This window comes from Protopterus annectens, chromosome 7.part0 (genome assembly GCF_019279795.1).
Source record: "Protopterus annectens isolate FY-2018-M chromosome 7.part0, PAN1.0, whole genome shotgun sequence".
In the NCBI taxonomy this organism is placed as follows: domain Eukaryota; kingdom Metazoa; phylum Chordata; order Ceratodontiformes; family Protopteridae; genus Protopterus; species Protopterus annectens.
In genome coordinates this window covers 95,516,724-95,537,683 of record NC_056739.1, presented here as the reverse complement: position 1 = coordinate 95,537,683, position 20,960 = coordinate 95,516,724, and the positions used below count along the sequence as shown (strand labels likewise).

General features: G+C 41.9%; 1 protein-coding gene across 2 annotated transcripts in view; it reads right to left on the bottom strand.

Annotated features, from left to right (window-relative positions):
• The window catches only part of LAD1 (ladinin 1), a 1,049,893-nt gene that overhangs the window by 761,296 nt on the left and 267,637 nt on the right, over positions 1–20,960 (bottom strand). For both annotated transcript variants that reach the window (XM_044076520.1, XM_044076519.1), the window contains exon 2: positions 559–705. In XM_044076520.1, the coding sequence (XP_043932455.1) occupies positions 559–705 (147 nt within the window). The remainder of the gene's footprint in view (positions 1–558; positions 706–20,960) is intronic.

The window sequence follows — 20,960 nt, the reverse complement described above, 5'->3', positions numbered from 1 at the left end:
GTGATTGGTGTATTCCTTTACTGTAGATTTCCTTGGGACATTGCTGGATCTGCCTGCTCACTTGGATACAGAATGAATGAATGAATGAATGGCACAGTGCAGCCACTGCATGGCAGCACTCAGCTCCGGTAGACTGGGTGCATATTCGTGCAGAACAGATGCGTTATCACCTAGTTTTTACTTTTGACATAGATATTTGTCAACTTTGTGCTCAGACTGTTGCCCACTTTTTATGTGTTTGTGAAACAGTATTCCTCCTTTTAGCATTTGGGGTTGAGACATGGCTTTCCTGTTTGTTGAGTTTCAGACCATGCTGTTACAGGTATTTTAAAATTAATTATGTACCACCCACAGTACTATTAAGGGACTGTGAACTTTGCAAAAGTGGGAGGGTTTTTTATAAGCATTGTCCACATCACATAATGGTACTTGTACTAATAGTCTTGTTGGTTCATAAGGGTGTATGCTTTTCATTCTGTAGGCCCACAGGTGGCCCCTTACTAAATTGCTACAATGTAATACAACAAGTGGCTGTGCAGTTTGATGAAACAGTCATACCTTTCCAACACGGTATACTTTTGGTTTTCCTCAGGTCCATTGCTAAGACTGTTATCCTCTGAATCTGTTAGTGAGTTCATACGTTGTTTACGTCGTCTCTCCCTCTCTTGTTCCTCCTCATCCTCAATGGACCACTGTTTTGCAAGGCTGCAGCAAGACAAATGCAAACATTATATTATCTGGCACATATACACGTATATTCATCCAAACACACACACATAATGTCGGCATATACACTTTTGCACCTGCACACATATGAGCATTGTGACACACATTGATACACCTACCAATACACACATGCAAGCACCCATGTGTATGTATCTATATACATATATATATATATATATATATATATATATATATAAAATACACACACACACACACACACACACACACACACACACACACACACACACACACACACACATACACACACACACACACACACACACACACACACACACAGAGAGGCATATGTATATATGGAACTATGTTAGATTACCTAAGTTCAGAAGAAACATAGGATCAAAATTTCAGAACTTCAAACATTAAAAAAAATAAAAAACAAAAAAATTATATTTTTAATGTTTTTGCAGCAGGGTAAGCCCCCTGCACCCCCCACTTGGGTGGCTATGTCCCCCACACCCCCTGCTAATTAAATATACCAACTCCGAGATCACACTACATTGCAGAAAAGGATAAATTTCCCTTTTCCACACTGTACCACGATCTCCATTCAGAACGTTAGAAGTTTCAAAACTTCGATGATATGGTCCAGACTATATGACTTTTGAAGTTTTGAAACTTCAGTAATCTGATAGTGACAAACTGTGATTACAGATGGTCAGAATGTCGAATTGGGCTGTTTTTGTGTGAGTTCGACATGAAGTTTTGTGATTCGACAACCAATGGGGTGTTCTGATACACAGAAGTATCCTGTGACATGTCACTTTTCATTTTTTTGGCTATGTCCCCCACACCCCTTGCTTATTAAATATACCAGCTCCAAGATCACAGTACATGCAGAAAATAAGAAGTTATGAACTCACAATAATGTTCCATGTTTGTTGTCCATAATCTCGCCTTCATTCTTGCTGGTTGGGGTTCGGAACCAAGTATTGGTTCCGACTAGGCCTATTACTAAAGCTCAAGAGCTTTCACTGGCTCGAGGTATACCCTTTCCCATAATGCCTAGGGAAGACTACACAGATCTTGTTTGCAGATTACTAACATATTAGAAAACATATACTAAAGGCAATGGTAATAATTCTTATTCTATGTCTCATAAGGCAAGAAGGGAAGCAGAGAACATCTTATCACCAATAAAAATTTCCTCTTAATCTTTCAGGAGTGAAGGTTGGGGAAGGAGGGTGGGACGCAAGAATGAAGGCAAGATTATGGACAACAAACATGGAACATTATGATGAGTACATAACTTCTTAATGTTATGTTGTCCCATTTTACCTTCATTCTTGCTGGTTGGGACAGCATCCCCAGCACCTTCTTTCTCAGGTGGCTCAAGGGAATAAGCTCTTCAGGACAGTGGAACCAAAGGAAGCCCTGTTCCGGGAGGCCACATCTACTTTGTAATGAGTGATAAATGTATGGGTTTTGACCCATGTGGCTTCAGCACAGACTGAGTCCATAGGTAGTCTGGCCTGAAAGGCAGTCAAAGTTGACATAGCTCTTGCTGAGTGGCCTCTAATCTTTCCTGGCAGTTGTTTATGCTGGAAATTATAAGCATAGGTAATAATGTCAGTAAGCCATTTTGACAAGGTAACTTTTGAAACTGATGCACTTTTTCTGTTATCTGGAAAGGAGACTGAGCTTGGTTCTATTGACCAACCTGATCCCACTACAGTAGGTCTAAATTTGGGAAGAATAGGATCTTTATGAATTTTGGGTAGGCCTTGCAATTGAGGTATCAAAGGAAAATCAACTGTACAATACTTAAAAAATTATTTTGTTATTACACCCATACAGAAACATTCATTCAATGTATGAAATATGTTTTGCTGCATAGCATAAATTACATCTATTGAAACCTGTTGATAGGCACCATCATTTCTTAACATTTCTTCCATCATGTTATAGTAGTAGTCAGCATCCATGACTACTATCGGTCCTCCCTTATTGGAGGGTCGTATAACAATTCTATCATTACTTTTAAGATTATCAAGTGCCATTCTCTCATTTTGGTTAAGTTGTATTCATAATCAGACATTCCCAAAATATTATTATTGTATATAAGGTTCTCACATGCTTTTACGAGTGTTTCAACATTAGGCGGAAGTAAAGGAACGTACATACGTTTTCTTTTAAATGTACATTCTTCATCAGAAATCGCAGAACTATCATTATTAAACATCATTTTAGTGCTAAATTACGAGTAAACAAACGAAGAGCAATAACTGCTTCACTAACATCCATAGAACTAGCAAGTATGAAAGTCAAACCTTTATTAAGTAACAATGTTTCAAATGCAGTGAGTTCATAATGAGAGATGTTAAAAACTATGTTTCCTGGCCGCACATCTTTTTTAAAGTTTGTGTCTGTTGTTGGACCAGTGCTTCTTTCCGTTTGTGTCCTCGAAAGTTGTCTCGTTCCATCGACATTCTCCGGTCCTGTCGAATAGGGAGAGGTAACGCTGGAAAACCCTGCATATGTGTTTTGTCATGATAGATTTTTTGTCTAACCACATCATTCTTAGAGTGTTCATTTAGATGATTCCCCAAGTGGTATCTCCATCGGTGTGGAGTATACAGACTTTGCTGGCATTGGTGATATTACCTCCTCTTCTATGTGTTTAGCAAATGGTGCCTCATCTCCATTATTTGAATGTGGCATCTCTTCAGACCTAGGCAGATTCTCCTGCAGACACAAATTCATAGGATCTTGCTGATGGACACACCTCTCAACCGAAGTATACACACCCTCTTGTTAATGATCAGCTGTTTTATCCTGCTTCCAAGTTGTAGGATTACGAGAATTGTTACATAGCATTTGTTCATTCAACTGAGAAGTTTTGGGCCAAGTGAATACATGCTGATGTTCAAAATCATGCACATCCCTGGCCAATTTCTTCTTTTTCTGTTCCAACAATTTATTTTCATATCGTAGTATTTTGTCAATAAGTTCATTTACATATAATTCAGTAGAGTCATGCCCATATAAAGTACAAAGCTCATGCTGTTGTCTCAGTATACTTGTAGAGAGAGTAGTCTCGATGGGCAAAAAGAAATCAATTAACAATTGTATATATGCTGTACTGGTACTTAAGTAAATTTGCTGCCATTTTGCCAAAAGGTCTTGGTATGTATTGCCATAAGTCGGCATGGTTAAAGTTCTTAAACCTCATGGAATCACATTAAGGTTCAAGCAGGCTTCTAAATGATATCTCTGACATTGATGCCGCTTGAACCTATAAAATTCATTTTCTATGTCTCTCTTCAGAGCGCGTACCTGGATGTCATCACTCATGGCGTTCGATGTAGTTTGCTGAAACTTCAAAAACTCATTTCGTAATAGAGGATTAATAGCCTCCGATAGGGCTCCTTTAAGCCTGGAATCCAGATTCAGCTCTCCCGGGGCACCTTGTATGCTCAATTCTGCTCCTTCCATACCCCAAAAAACGTTAATACCAAAACGAAAACAGCCAACAAAAAGAAGAAATGATAACCCAAATGAATATAGTTCAAAACTGCTTCAGGAAGGCAACAGGATAACCACAAAATGTACTTCGGAAAAAATGTTTTATTAGACCAAGAACATAAGCACTTTCACGGCTTTCATGGTTATAAAATCTGCTTCATCAGACATACCTCCATCAATACAATAAAAGCTATATATACCTATTTCAAATTTCAAACAACCAACTACAGTAATAAATCAATCAATCAATTAACAAAGTATAACATTATACAATAATTTAAAATAATATATAAAATACACCATAAATATATCATCATATACTATAATATAATTTTTTAAAACTAATCTATTTATATAAATAATTTACTTATATTACATTATATTATAGTATATGACTTGATATATTTATGGTGTATTTTATATATTTTAAATTATTTTATAATGTTATACTTTATTAATTGATAACAAAAATCTGCCTAAGCAGCAGAGATCTCCAAAGCAGACACCCAAGCAACCGCTACCCCAAAACAAAACACGTGCAACACATAGCTCACAAAGCCAGTGTGCTGACCAGTCACAGCCCTTAAGGCTAAACAATACACCTGATACACTTGTAATAGGTGACTCTATCGTCAGGCACACTGACGTCCCGCTCACCAGGCTGAACAAGGAGAAGGTCACGGTGAGCTGCCTGTCGGGCGCTAGGATCCGCCACATAACACAAGCACTCAGGTCACTCCAAGGCAAGTACAAATATGACTCAGTCATTGTCCATGCTGGTGTGAATGACTTGAGATGTACCTCCCTGAACTACATGAAAAGAGACATAGAGGAGCTCTCTGAGCATGTAGCCCAGGCCGGTATGACCCTGACCTTGAGTAGCATCTTACCCTCACCAAGAATGATGACACAATATGAAGACAAGATGATCAATTTCAACAATTGGCTTAAGTATTGGTGTCATTCAAAGGGGATCCAATGCCTGGGATGACATGCTCAACAAGCCAAGATGCTTCGCTAGGGATGGCTTGCACCTATCACCCCTGGGCTTTCGGATATTGGCAGAGGCTCTTGCTACCCCCATAGTGCCTTTTTTAGGCAAGGCTCAAAAGACAAACCCACCTCCATAGGTATCACAAGGGATAAGAAACTAAGAGTAATGCTACTCAATGCCAGAAGTCTAAACCTCAAGATGCATGCACTCAAAACTCTCCTTAGCATGGAGAACATCGATATCCGTGCAGTAACAGAAACCTGGTTCAAGGCTTCCGAGAGCACCCCAGCACTACCAGGTTATACCTCATACCATGCTTTTTGGCCCCAAAACTTGGACCGAACCACAAAAGGAGGGGGAGTATCAATATTCGTCAAAGATACCCACACCTCCAGATTGGTGGCAGAGCACGAAGCACCAGAGACTATCCATGTGCAACTAACAGTGGGTAAAACTGCCTTCCAGTTTATAGCCTGCTACAGACCACCCTTCAAACCCAGAAACCCCACTCAGCCTTCCTGAGGACACTGGAAAATATGAAGGTCTCTCCAAACGCCATTATATTGGGTGACTTCAACTACCCAAACATAGACTGGGAGCATTACTCTAGCTCCAACACCCTAGCCCAAAGGTTCCCAGAATTTATAAACTCAAATGCTATGGAACAACTTGTTACCACTCCCACAAGAGGGGAAAACATACTGGACCTGATCATCACCAACATGGGGGCTCTATGCTCCAGACCAGAAGTGTATCCCTCACTGGTAAGATCAGACCATAAACTAATCTCACTGGATATTCACATCCCGACCCCACCCCCCTGCCCAGAAAACCACAGTGAAAAACTTCTCTAAAGCAAATATCACACTCCTCAAAACCGAGGTGAAATCCATCAAAGCCCCCAGGCCTGTGGAAAATACGGCCCAGACCGCAGAATCCTTTATAAATGCATTCTATGAACACCTTCAGGAATGCATGGATCATGCAATCCCAAATAAAACCAAGACCCAATCCTCCAAAGGCAGGCGCCCTGTCTGGTGGACCCCAGCCATAAACAAACTATACAATAGAAGGAGGAAGCTACTACATGATAGAGCAAAATCCCAAAAGGGAAGGCATCTCTGATCAGTATTAGAAAAAACTACGGGCACTCATAAAATTGTCTAAGGCCAGCTTCAAGAGAAAAATTGCACAGGACACTAAGGATAATCACAAGGCTTTCTTTAGTTATGTTAGGAACCTGGGTGGGAATTCCCAGATATGCACAGAATTAGTCCAAAATGACAAAAAATACACCGAACCCACAGACATTGCCAACATCCTAGCTGACAGGTTCAGCGAACTCCCCCCACCAAAAGGGCAAATATCTATCCCAGCAGAGTGCTGCCCCCCTGGCATCTCAGATGCTCTGGTAAGAGCCGCCCTCTCCAAAGCAAAAAACACAGCATCAATGGGACCAGACGGTTTCCTGGGCTGCGTCCTACATGAACTCCAAAAAGAGCTAAACCCAAACATAAAACTACTGTTCAATCTCAGCCTTACTACAGGATATGTACCCAAAGAGTGGCGTACAGCAACAGTGGTCCCTCTCCACAAAGGTGGTGCCTCAACGGATCCTGGAAACTATCGCCCCATAAGTCTGACTAGCTTGGTCTGCAACGCTATGGAAAGGATCATCATGGACCTCATAAATAAAGATATTGGGGACCTACAGTCACTGGATCCTACCCAGTTCAGCTTTGCTAAGGGCAGATCCTGCCTCTTAAACCTGGTCGATTTCTTTGAAACAGTCACCAAGGCTATTGACGAGGGGAAGGTGTTCCACACAGCCTACCTGGACCTCGCAAAAGCCTTCGATACAATACCCCACTCGGGCATTTTAGATAAGCTCACCAGCTTAAATATAAACTCCTATGTCACTAGATGGGTTGCAAACTGGCTCAAGGACAGAACCCACATGGTTAGAATTGCTGGAGCCATGTCAGACTCCAAACCAGTTACAAGTGGCGTCCCACAAGACTCAGTCCTGGGACCTTTCTTGTTCGGTATATATTTCTCGGAGGTACAGGCCAACATGGAAGGACTGTGGCTGACCAAGTTTGCAGATGACTGCAAACTAGGCGCCATAATCGACTCTCCAGCCGACACAAGCATCCTACAAAAGGGCCTCATAGAAACAGACAACTGGTGTCAGAGCCATGGCCTCAAGCTAAATGCCAAAATGTGTATAGTCATTCCCTTTGGCAAAAACAAAGTGCCCACAAATTACCACATAGGGGGTAATCCATTAAGTACTGAAGAAGTAATTAGGGACCTAGGGACCCAAGTTGATAGCAATCTCTCATTTGAAAACCATGTGGCCAAAGTGGTTAGAAAAACATTTTATATAGCCCACCTAATCATGAAGGGATTCACATCTAGATCAGGGGAGGTCATCGTGCCTCTTTACTCATCCCTCATCAGGCCCATAATTGAGTACAATGCCCCTTTTGGGATGTACCTTACCAGACACCTGCAGCAACTGGAAAGACCCCAAAAGTACCTCACAAAGAGGATCAAAGGGCTCAAACAGATGCCATATGCTTCCTGGTTAAAGAAACTCCAGCTCTACTCAGTGGCATACCGCCTGCTCAGAGACGATCTGTGCCTGACGTATAAAGCCATGTCCAACCCGGAATTAATGGACATGCTGCACCTCAGAAAATCCAAATTTCATTGAGCGCTCGAGAGACTTGAACCTCAGCACTGAAATAAATAGGACATGCTGGAGGGACAGATTCATAACCCAGAGGCTCCCTTCACTCTGGAATAAAATCCCAGTCCAGGTTAGGCAGACTCCCTCATTGACTCTGACTCCCTCATTGACTCTGTTCAAGAGGAATCTTGACGAGTGGATGGGAGATCGTAGGTTTACCCCGGGTATCACTTCTGTGTCACTGTTAGACAGAGGCACAGTATACTAACCTCGAAAAAGGGCATAGCAAAATTCATTTAAAATGGGTGGCGAAAGCCAAACACACTCTGGCTAGGCTTATAAATGCCCGAGGGCAGATAGCCTAGTATGAACCTATGAACCTATGAATTGATTGATTGATTTATTACTGCAATTGGTTGTTTGAAATTTGAAATAGGTATATATATCTTTTTTTGTATTGATGGAGGTACGTCTGATGAAGCGGATTTTATAACCGTGAAAGCGCTTACGTTCTTGGTCTAATAAAACATTTTTTCCGAAGTATGTTTTGTGGTTATCCTGTTGCCTTCCTGAAGCAGTTTTGAACTATATTCATTTGGGTTACCATAGACTAATGTATTGAAACTGATCTGTGGACCAAGATCAATTTCACTCATGTGTTGAGTCATAGTATCTATGAATATTTTTATTTTGTTTTTGTAATTTTAATCTCTTGAATTTGTGTCCTTTTTTTAGGATTATTATAACTGGTTTGACATGCATTGTATATATAATATATAGTTCATATTTGACATCCTTGATCATTTTTATTTAAAAAGGCTCCCTTAAGAGTTTGAATTTTGACCCTTTTAATATTTAATTTGGAACAGCAATGAAACGTGCTAATAAGAAAATACTTACATTCTAATGGCCCTAACTTTCCACCCATCTTATACCTCCACCTCCCCAGGTGAACTATACAGTGTAAGAAATCACCATGTGACTGATGCAGCTGTCATTTGTCATTTTTGTTTAACAAAATATGAGTGCCTCCTTGACATATTCCACACACTCATCCATCTGCTTGTATGGTCACTGAAATCATGTAACTGTCAGTAACTTAGCTAATGATGCATTTTTACTTTATCTGTGAAAGAGATGTAGGATCAGAGACACGAAGAGATGAATGCATTACAATTATGTACTCTCATTGAAAAGGAAAAGTATGCATTCAGTGTAATTTAACCTGAGATTTCATGCCTTGAAGATTCAAACTGCACAAAACTGTTATAACCAGTCAGTGTATCAATCTAAGGCAATGTTCTTAAAAATGAAGGGATGTTGTACTGATAATATATAAAAAAGAGAACATTTTTGTGTGAGTCACTCTCAGTAAGAAGAGGTTTACTGGAAATGTTGTTGTCACAGAGGCAGTAAGTTTGTTGCCAAACAAATGTGTTAATTAACAAACAATTTGGATTGATACATGCAGACTTCTTCCAAAGCAGAAGAATCAGGCATAACTGAGGCTCACTGTATAGATTGAGAGGGATTATATGAACAGATATGATATTTCTAAGAACAACTCAGCTACATGATACACAATTCTATAACACAAGTCCCATGTGATTCATTGAGAGGAAGTCAGCTGGATTGCTCATCACAGAAAACAAGACAGGGAAGAAAAGTCTCTGAAAGGAGATGCATGCAAGTATTATTTGGGGACAAGACTCCTGTGTCCAACAAGCAGCTTGCATAGCCCCTGTACTCGCTATATATCAGAGAATCAGCTCCAAGTCCTTACTAATTCTGGAAAGAAAATTACAGCACACATTGAAATGGAGTGCCACTGATTGGTACTGAGCAAAATTCCCTGCACTGAATTTTATGTTAATGGACATATATTCCTATTTGGCACATTCCTCGTTTACAAGTGTTCTATCAAGTATTGTTTGCACTGTCTGAGGGGGAGTAATCTGATGATCATTCAAGGAGGTGAGTGTGAATTTGTGATTGAAGAACTGCTGCAGGTCACCTCCCCGCTGACCAAGTGTAGATGAATGAGCACTTGGCTGATCTTCTGTATGCGCACTTTCAAACACTTGTGTTCTGCAAGCTGTCTGGGAGTGAACAAAAATTTGTGTTGGTCACTGCTTCTGGTCTGATGCTGAGTATTAATCTGTAGGGAATGTTATTAGGAGTCAGCATGGGAAGAAGCTACTTGAGGTGGGGTGGGTTATAGGAATATGTTCCTAGTCACTGACACTGATGATGTTGTTTGTTAAATATTGCATAAAATTAATTTGCGTTGTTGTGATCACTCTGTGATTGGTGTATTCCTTTACTGTAGATTTCCTTGGGACATTGCTGGATCTGCCTGCTCACCTGGATACAGAATGAATGAATGAATGAATGGCACAGTGCAGCCACTGCATGGCAGCACTCAGCTCCGGTAGACTGGGTGCATATTCGTGCAGAACAGGTACGTTATCACCTAGTTTTTACTTTTGACATAGATATTTGTCAACTTTGTGCTCAGACTGTTGCCCACTTTTTATGTGTTTGTGAAACAGTATTCCTCCTTTTAGCATTTGGGGTTGAGACATGGCTTTCCTGTTTGTTGAGTTTCAGACCATGCTGTTACAGGTATTTTAAAATTAATTATGTACCACCCACAGTACTATTAAGGGACTGTGAACTTTGCAAAAGTGGGAGGGTTTTTTATAAGCATTGTCCACATCACATAATGGTACTTGTACTAATAGTCTTGTTGGTTCATAAGGGTGTATGCTTTTCATTCTGTAGGCCCACAGTTGGCCCCTTACTAAATTGCTACAATGTAATACAACAAGTGGCTGTGCAGTTTGATGAAACAGTCATACCTTTCCAACACGGTATACTTTTGGTTTTCCTCAGGTCCATTGCTAAGACTGTTATCCTCTGAATCTGTTAGTGAGTTCATACGTTGTTTACGCTGCCTCCCTCTCTTGTTCCTCCTCATCCTCAATGGACCACTGTTTTGCAAGGCTGCAGCAAGACAAATGCAAACATTATATTATCTGGCACATATACACTTATATTCATCCAAACACACACACATAATGTCGGCATATACACTTTTGCACCTGCACACATATGAGCATTGTGACACACATTGATACACCTACCAATACACACATGCAAGCACCCATGTGTATGTATCTATATATATATATATATATATATATATATGTATATATATATATATATATATATACACACACACACACACACACACACACACACACACACACACACACACACACACACACACACACATACACACACACACACACAGAGGCATATGTATATATGGAACTATGTTAGATTACCTAAGTTCAGAAGAAACATAGGATCAAAATTTCAGAACTTCAAACATTAAAAAAAATAAAAAACAAAAAAATTATATTTTTAATGTTTTTGCAGCAGGGTAAGCCCGCTGCACCCCCCACTTGGGTGGCTATGTCCCCCACACCCCCTGCTAATTAAATATATGAACTTCGAGATCACACTACATTGCAGAAAAGGATAAATTTCCCTTTTCCACACTGTACCACGATCTCCATTCAGAACGTTAGAAGTTTCAAAACTTCGATGATATGGTCCCGACTATATGACTTTTGAAGTTTTGAAACTTCAGTAATCTGATAGTGACAAACTGTGATTACAGATGGTCAGAATGTCGAATTGGGCTGTTTTTGTGTGAGTTCGACATGAAGTTTTCTGATTCGACAACCAATGGGGTGTTCTGATACACAGAAGTATCCTGTGACATGTCACTTTTCATTTTTTTGGCTATGTCCCCCACACCCCTTGCTTATTAAATATACCAGCTCCAAGATCACAGTACATTGCAGAAAATAAAAAGTTATGAACTCACAATAATGTTCCATGTTTGTTGTCCATAATCTCGCCTTCATTCTTGCTGGTTGGGGTTCGGAACCAAGTATTGGTTCCGACTAGGCCTATTACTAAAGCTCAAGAGCTTTCACTGGCTCGAGGTATACCCTTTCCCATAATGCCTAGGGAAGACTTCCCAGATCTTGTTTGCAGATTACTAACATATTAGAAAACATATACTAAAGGCAATGGTAATAATTCTTATTCTATGTCTCATAAGGCAAGAAGGGAAGCAGAGAACATCTTATCACCAATAAAAAATTCCTCTTAATCTTCCAGGAGTGAAGGTTGGGGAAGGAGGGTGGGATGCAAGAATGAAGGCAAGATTATGAACAACAAACATGGAACATTATGATGAGTACATAACTTCTTAATGTTATGTTGTCCCATTTTACCTTCATTCTTGCTGGTTGGGACAGCATCCCCAGCACCTTCTTTCTCAGGTGGCTCAAGGGAATAAGCTCTTCAGAACAGTGGAACCAAAGGAAGCCCTGTTCCGGGAGGCCACATCTACTTTGTAATGAGTGATAAATGTATGGGTTTTGACCCATGTGGCTTCAGCACAGACTGAGTCCATAGATAGTCTGGCCTGAAAGGCAGTCAAAGTTGACATAGCTCTTGTTGAGTGGCCTCTAATCTTTCCTGGCAGTTGTTTATGCTGGAAATTATAAGCATAGGTAATAATGTCAGTAAGCCATTTTGACAAGGTAACTTTTGAAACTGATGCACTTTTTCTGTTATCTGGAAAGGAGACGAATGGCTGGTCAGATTTTCTAAACTCCTTCATTCTATGCAAGTAGAAACATAATTGCCTGTGGACATCCAGTTGATGCAGTTTATATTCTGCCTTGTTGCCTTAGTTTGGAAAGAAGACAGGCAGGTCAATGGATTGATTCAAATTGGTCTCGGAACATACTTTAAGAAGGAATGAAGGATTAGTTCTAAGAAAGACTCTGTCTTTGTGAAAAACTAGATAAGGAGGGCGTGTGGACAGAGCTTGGAGCTCTGAAACCCTCCAAGCTGAAGTAATGGCTGTTGTAAAGACTGTTTTCCAGGTGAGACATTTTAGTTCGCAAGAGGATGCTGGTTCATAAGGTGGAAGAATCAGTGTAGTCATTACCAAACTGAGGTCCCAAGAAGGTGGTGGTTCCCTTATTGGGGGCTTAGTAGAAAAGTACCTCTCAAGAAGGCTTTGCACAGTCTGTGAGACATTATTTTTGATCGGATGTCTCCTATGTGGTAGTTAGATATGGCGGCTAATTGTACTCGTATGGTAGTTGCTGCAGTACCTTCATTGAAAATCTCTGCTAAGAAATTTAAAATTTTACTTACAGGGGCTCCAAAGGGGTCTGTGTGGTTCTTAGAATCCCAACAAGAAAACCTTTTCCATTTGTTAGCATACAGTTTTCGAGTTGTTGTCTTATGAGATGAAACCAGAATGTGACGCACTGCAGAGGATATGTCTGGAAGCCTGGCTAAGATTGGATGTGGAGCAGCCAAGCTGTCAGCTTGAAGGTTTGGATAGAAGGATGGAGCGTTCCTGACTGATGATTCAGAAGATCTGGTACTGGGTCCAGAATCCATGGATCCTCTCAGAGATGGGGCCATAGGAAGAGGAACCAGATTTGACAAGGCCAGTATGGAGCCATGAGAATTAATCTGCAGCTCAATGATTTGACTTTCTGAAGAAATTTGGGGATTAGAGGAAATGGGGGAAAGGCATAAAGAAGTCCCGGGGCCAGTCGTGAACAGGTGCAGCCCTCTGTAACTCCCTCAGAGGGGGGAGTTAGGGCAAGGTAGCTGCTGCATTTGGTGTGTATGGACGTGGCAAAGAGGGCGCAGCAAGGCTGGGCCCACTTGTGAAAGATTTGGTTGGCAATTTCCTGTTTCAGGGACCACTCGTGAGGCATCAGAATTGCTCTGCTTAATTTGCCCACTATCTTGTTGGATTTCCCCGGAATATGCATTGCAGTCAGAAAACGTTGAGAAGATATTGCCCATTGCCATACTCTCTGGGCCTCTCGACACAGGGGGTAGGATCTGGTTTTGCCTTGTTTGTTGATGTACCACACCACTGACATATCGTCTGTCTGTATTGCAGTCATACCTGGTGGAAGAGAGTTCTGGAATGCCTGCAATGCCAGAAGCACCACTGTCATCTCTAGGACATTGATGTGCAAATGGTACTTCTGTTCCTGCCAAATTGCTTGGATGGTCTTTCCCAGATAATGCTCCCCCCACCTATCTGGAAAGTGTCTGTGGTCACTGCAGCTACTGGTTGGGGGAGAGTGAACGGCCTCCTATAGTCACCTTTGTGGATTGAACTCACCAGTGTAGATCCCTCTTGTAGGAGTCTGTGATGAAGATCTCGTGGGACATGGGCAACCCCTGTATGGACCATTGAGCAAAGAGTAGCCACTATAGGACTCTCATATGTATACGTGCCAGAGGTACTAGTGTTGTAACAGCCACCACAGTGCCTAAGACTTTTAGAACAAGCTTTGTCTGTACTTTTTTCTTCAAGAGCAAGCAAGGTGGACACTTGATGGTGCAGTGTCTGTAACCTGTCTTGAGGCAATTTTGCTACCATGTCTTTTGCGTTTAATTCTGCTCCTATGTATGTAATATGCTGTGATGGCAATAAGGCAGATTTTTTGAAATTTATTGTAATGCTCAGTTTCGAGCATAGATGGATGGTGGTGTCTCTTGCCTTGGCTAGGAGAAGCTTGGTGGTGGCGGTCAGGAGTCAGTTGTCCAAGTATAGAAACACCCGGAATCCTAGATGCCTCAGTTGAGCTGTGACTACTGCCATGTATTTAGTAAACACTCTGGTAGTGAGGCCAAAGGGCAGAGCTCTGAATTGATAATGGCTGGCTTCCACTCAGAAGTGCAGATATCTCCTGGATCTCCTGTCCATTTTTATATGAAAGCACGCATCCTGAAGATAGATTGAGCACATCCAATTGTTTTGTCCAAGAAAGGGGAGTATAGACTGCAGTGTTAACATCAGGAACTTTGCTTTTTTTGCAGATTTGTTCAGCCTGCTGAGATCCAAGATGGGTCTCCAGTCCCGTTTTCTTTGGAACTAAAAAGAACCTTGAGTAAGTTCCGGATCCGATTTGGTCAGCGGGGACTTCTTGGATGACTATTTTTCTTAGCAACATTTGTATCACTAGAGTTGCTTGATCCCTTTGATAGGGTGGAAAGTCTGGGACTGATTTTGTTCGTGGGGGTAGGATGGAAAAGGGTATGTTGTTTCCCCTGGATATTATCGTCTGTACCCATTTGTTTTGAGTGATGTTCAGCCAGGCTTTTGGGTACAGTGATAGTCTACCCTTAACTGCCTCCATAGGTGAGCAGGCGGGCCTCCTTTTGGGAGTGCTGGAAGGGTCTGCCGGAGAACGTATCTCTGTCGCCCTGATTTTGTAGACATCCTCTGCCGTGAGGTCAGTGTCTTCCATTGTTATTTCCTCCTCTGCCCCTGGGGGAAGTGCCACCACGTGTGTCTAGCGAAGCTCCTTGGGATTTATGGAACCACATTTTCCCACCCTTCTGGCCTTTGGGATGAGGCCAGGTAGGGAGTTTTACCTTCCTGCTTGCACCTGGTCAGAGTCTCTTTTACTTTTGGCCCAAACAAAGATGAGCCATCAAAAGGGACGTTTATGAAGGAAGACTTGAAAGGTTCAGCAAATTCGCAAAAGTGCATCCAGGAATGTCTCCTCAGTACTATTCCTGTGCCTGCTGCCCTACTAACTCCATCGGGTGCATATGAGATAAGCCTCATGGAGGAGTTGACTACAGAATTTAAGGCAATGAGCTGAGAGATCACCTTATCTGACACCCCCAATGCTGTAGAACCTTGGGGGGTATCTACTAGCTCCTTCAGAAGATCTCTTTGGTGTCTGGTAAAGTGGGTTAAGTAGTTCAGTGACCTGAGTGTAAAGGCCACTGATGAGAACATACGCTTCCCATATCTGTCTATCGTTCGAGATTCCTTACTCAGTGAATGGACAGATGAAGAAGTCTTAGCTAACTCCTTTTTCATGGCCACCACCACCACCATAGCATATAGCAGGACATCTTTGGTTAAGAACTCCTTATCTGAAGGGGCAGTTATGAATTTGTTGGAACACCTCGGAATAGGATCTACAGACTCTAGAGAGCCCCACATCTTTTGACTAACTACACCAAGGAGCTGGTCAAAAGGCGGAGACACCCAAGAGGTGGAGGGTCGAAATCCAAATGCCTCTGAGTATGCGGACTCATCCTCAGAAAGGGTAAGAGTCTTCCAGCCACCTCTCTGTTTTAGGATCTCTAGGATGTCTGAGAAGGAGACATCCTCAGAGGGTGACCATGGGGACCCTTCTGAATCCTCTAAGTCTACATCAGATGTGGCAGACTCCTCAGGGGAGTCTAGATGTTTCCTCTTACAAGTTCTCTTCCGAGGGACCTCTCTGGATGGCTCTTCTGGGGAGGTTTCAGAAGAGAGTGACTCACCCAATGGGGCATCCTGGGGCAGTGGTTCTCTCCACTTAGGGGAGAAGGGATGGTACAGAGGCAGATGCCAACACTTTTGGGGGAAGAATGCCTGGATCCAAGGGTGGAGCCATCAGGGGTGACAGCACACTCCTCATCACCTCGAAGGCACCATAATCCGGGCCTGAAGGAGCCTCTGACTCTGAAGAACCAGGAGACTTCCCCCATACCAAGGTGGTGGGCTCTGAGGCCGATGTAGGCACCGAGCTCACCCATGCTGAACCGCTGAGAGGTAGATTCAGATCCGACAAGGGTCCATCTTGACTCTCCTCCCAGGACCCGATGGGGGAGCATCAGCAACCAGACCCCTTGACAGAAGATGGTACAGAAGAGGTCAGAGCAGAAGTCGGGGCCGAAAACCCAGGGGTGAATCTTGGACCCAACGGTTCCACCACAAAGACATTCAAGGACTCTGGCTCTGAAGCCACTCAGGTCGGAGGAGGAATAGCAGAAGGGGCAGGAGTAGAAGTCAGTTCCGGTCCCTTTTGGGCTGGACTCGAAAGGATCTTAGCTAGCACTGGAGTCTGAAGCAACCTCTTGACCACCTGTTCCATGTCGTCATCCAATAGATTCCTGGATGATCGAGAGGATGGGGCTGAAAATTTTATGCTGCCAGCCACAGATTGTAAGATGGGTGACTGAGGGACTGAGGATACTGGCTCCAAGGTAGGGGACCGGAAACGTACATGATTTCTGGTCGGTTCCAACAAAACTGGTGGAACCGATGAATCAGTTTTCTCAGGCCCAAGTGCTTTCGGGTCCGAAGTCGAATCTTTTGAGGGCTTCATAGCCGGCTGAGAAGCAGGACCCAAGGAAGAAGCCCTTTTAGTAGACTTGTCCGATTTTGTTGACTGGGAGGATTTTGAAGAGGTCTGGTTCCCTTTGAGAGCCTCAGCAAATGGAAGCAGTCCCTTAACCATCAACTTGTTTCTATGTTTCTGCAGTACCCTGGAACTGAAACCATGACATATTGAACAAGAGTCTTGGAGGTAAACAGTAGACACAACTAGTGTGTCTGTCCATTAGAGACATTTTTTGAGTACAGGAGTCGCATTTTTTGAAGCCAGACTGCTTCACTTCTCTGCCTTCCTTGGACATAGTAATGACCAACACAACAACTACAATGATATTGTCCAGGAACTATGTAAAAGATAGAGATAATAATGCTAGCAAAAACTATTAAGCTATCAAACACCACACTAAACAAAAAAGGTAATTATCTAGCTTCTACTCAACCCCCCCTTTTTTTTTTATTAAACACTCAAGCAGGGAGAAAAGGGGAATAGAGGAGAGGTCTCCAACTAAAACGACGATCCCCTCTAGCCAGAGGAAATGTCTCTAACTCAAACGATGAAACCTCTTGGGAAAAAAAGGGAAGGGAAGGAAAAAGTTGTCCTTTAACTTAAATGGACAGAAGGAAAGAAAGACGAACCCTCTAACTCAAACGGGTATGTTAAGTTTTAGAATTTAAGAGTTTAAAAGGGCAGGAGAGGAATGTAGGCCTAGCGAAAGCGACAGCCAGCCACAACAAGCACACAAGCAAAAAAAAAGTAGGAATTCACTACCGTGAAACCTAAAACACAGTCAGCTAGTAAAACAGAACAGTATAAATGCAAAATATTTTGAAATAGACTAATAATATCCAAAAAAAGAATATCACTTAACCTGAGCCTAGTGCGAAGCACCCGATCTAGTTTAGCGGCAAATGAGATCAGGGTATTTTTCTCTAGGCATTAATGGGATAGGGTATAGCCTCAAGCCAGTGGAAGCTCTCGAGCTTTAGTAATAGGCCGGGTCAGAACCAAGTAACCAGCAAGAATGAAAGTGAGATGGGACAACATAACATGGGTAAATTTCCCGCTTTCGTGCTGTACCACGATCTCCATTCAAAATGTTCAAAGTTTCAAAACTTCGATCATATGATCCCGACTGTATGACTTTTAAAGTTTTGAAACTTCAGTAATCTGATAGTGACCCATATACATGGTTTACTATTATTACTACAAATCACGTACGAAATACCATAATGTCATCTAGATAGTGAGAAAACGGTGATTACTGATGGTTAGAATGTCAGATTGGGCTGTTTTTGTGTGAATTTGACATACAGTTTTTTGATTCGACAACCAATGGAGTGTTCCGATATGCAGAAGTATCCTGTGAGACATTTCACCCATGCAAATCTAAACAACAAATTAGCACTGCCAGTTGGACATCTCAGCATCGATATTTTGCATGTCAACATTTCAACTTTTGACCACTGGTAAGATGCTAATCTTGTGGTTGACATTAATGATAATGTTTCTGCAGGGGGGCTTGATACAGTGGGGTTAGGAAGTTAACTTTTTTCCACAATAGTGCGATCTTGGAGTTGGTATATTTAATTTACTGGGGGGGTGTGGGGGGCAGAGCAGAAACATAGTAAAAAGTGTGTTTGGTAGTTTGGTCTCATTATATGTGGAGGGGATGTTATTTTCTTGTGATTTAGAGTGTTAGATGTTATGAAATTGGATGTTTGTTTTGGGTTTAGATGTTTTTGTTTCAGTGTTATGAAATTAGATGTTATGGGTTTTAGATGTTTCAAAGTAGACCCATATATATATATATATATATATATATATATATATATATATATGGGTCTACTTCGAATAACCAAAGCGCCACGTTACCGACACCCGGAAGACCGAGACGGAACGACCGAACAGGTAGGTTATCAAAAAGGCAATATTCCGACAGCTGAAAGACCGACAATGGCAGCGTTTGAGCGCGATCCGGTAAGTGTGCGAAAGTGAAAGATTTAGGATTGGGGAGCGGACAGGTAAGTGTACGATAGTGAGGGATTTTAGGTTAGGGTGTGGGAAAGGTGAGTGTGCGGTAGTGTCGGACTTAGGGTTCCGGTAAGGTAAGTGTGTGATAGTGACGTAGTGTAGTGTAGGGAAGGGTTAAGTGTGTTAGGGTTAGAATGCGGGTGGAGTGAGTGTGAGATAGTGACGGGCTGAATGTTTTAGGGTGGGTTAAGTGAGTTAGGGTTAGGGTGCAGGTTGGGTAAGTGTGCGATAGTGACGGTGTTGAGGTTTAGGGGTGGGTTAAGTTAGGGTTAGGGTGCAGGTAGGGTAAGTGTGCGATAGTGATGGTGTTGAGGTTTAGGGGTGGGTTAAGTGAGTTAGGGTTAGGGTGCGGGTTGGGTAAGTGTGAGGTATTGTCAGGGTTTAGGTTAAGGTTAGTGGATATGTTATTGTGTGCAATGTGTAGTTGACGTTTTTTGTGTCGGTGTAGTGGTGTTCGGTTTTTTGAGTTGTTGGTGTTTGTCGGTGTTGTGTGTTTTCGGTTGTTTGGGGTCGGTAACTTGTGTGTCGGTGAATCGGAAGTTCGGTGATAGAAAGTAGACCCATATATATATATATATATATATATATATATATATATATATATATATATATATATGTGTATATGGATCTAGGACTTTTGATCGAAAGATCAAATGTCCAAATCCATAATTACCAAACATACTTTACCGAACATACTTTTCCGAAAGCGCTTTCACCAAAAATGTGCTTTTGTTAAAGTATGTTTAAAAAAAAAAAACATTAAACCTAATGCTATGCACACCCCCCCCACTTTAATATTCTCACTCTGAGGTCGCACTACAGTGGGGAAAAGGGAATTTTCCCTTATCCGCACCGTAGTACGACCGGCACGACAAGCATACTTATTGAAAGTGCTGCTTCGGTGAGCAGCACTTTCGGTTAAGTATGCTCAGTGATTTCTGTTTCGGTGGAAAGTGCAGTCGGGGATCTGTATGGGTCCCATATACACATATACTAACTTCCAAATCACAAAAAAAAAAAAAAAAAAAAAATTGGGTAAGGGCATATTCCCCAACTCCAGGAATCATGCTCTCTCTTACACCTGTCAGTCATCTGCTTAGTTGACCATATGCAGTCGACTACAGCTGTTGACCGCACACACTCAAAATCAAGTACTCCATTAAAAATACACACACACACACACACACACATATATATATATATATATATATATATATATATATATATATATATATACATATACATATACACATATATATGTAGACATACATGCGCACATACACACACACACACACACACACACACACATACATATATTATACAGACCTCCATGTATATATATGAAATACAACTCTGTGTATTTACTATGATGACCTACCACTGGACCAGTAATCAAGGAGCCTCAATCCTCACCACAGACAACAGTGGGGTCCGTACACTGGGAGAATGATAAGGTACACACGCAGTATTTCCAGATGCAGCTTTCTGCATCAAATGTAATTTCCCTTAAGAGCACACAGAGACCACAGTCAGTCCGGGGCTGATTTCTCCCTCTTTCTTCAGATCCCCAGTAAGACTCCCCAATGGCACAGCTGTAGAGTTGAGATCTCAGCTGTTGGCCAAGCCAAGACCTCCAGCACCCTCTCTGTCCAACCAGTGCTTTGTGTCCCTGCCAAAGTAGATGACACACACTCTTTGAGGTTTGATTTAGACACACACACACACACACACACAAAACTACCAATTACACACACACACACACACACACACACACACGCAC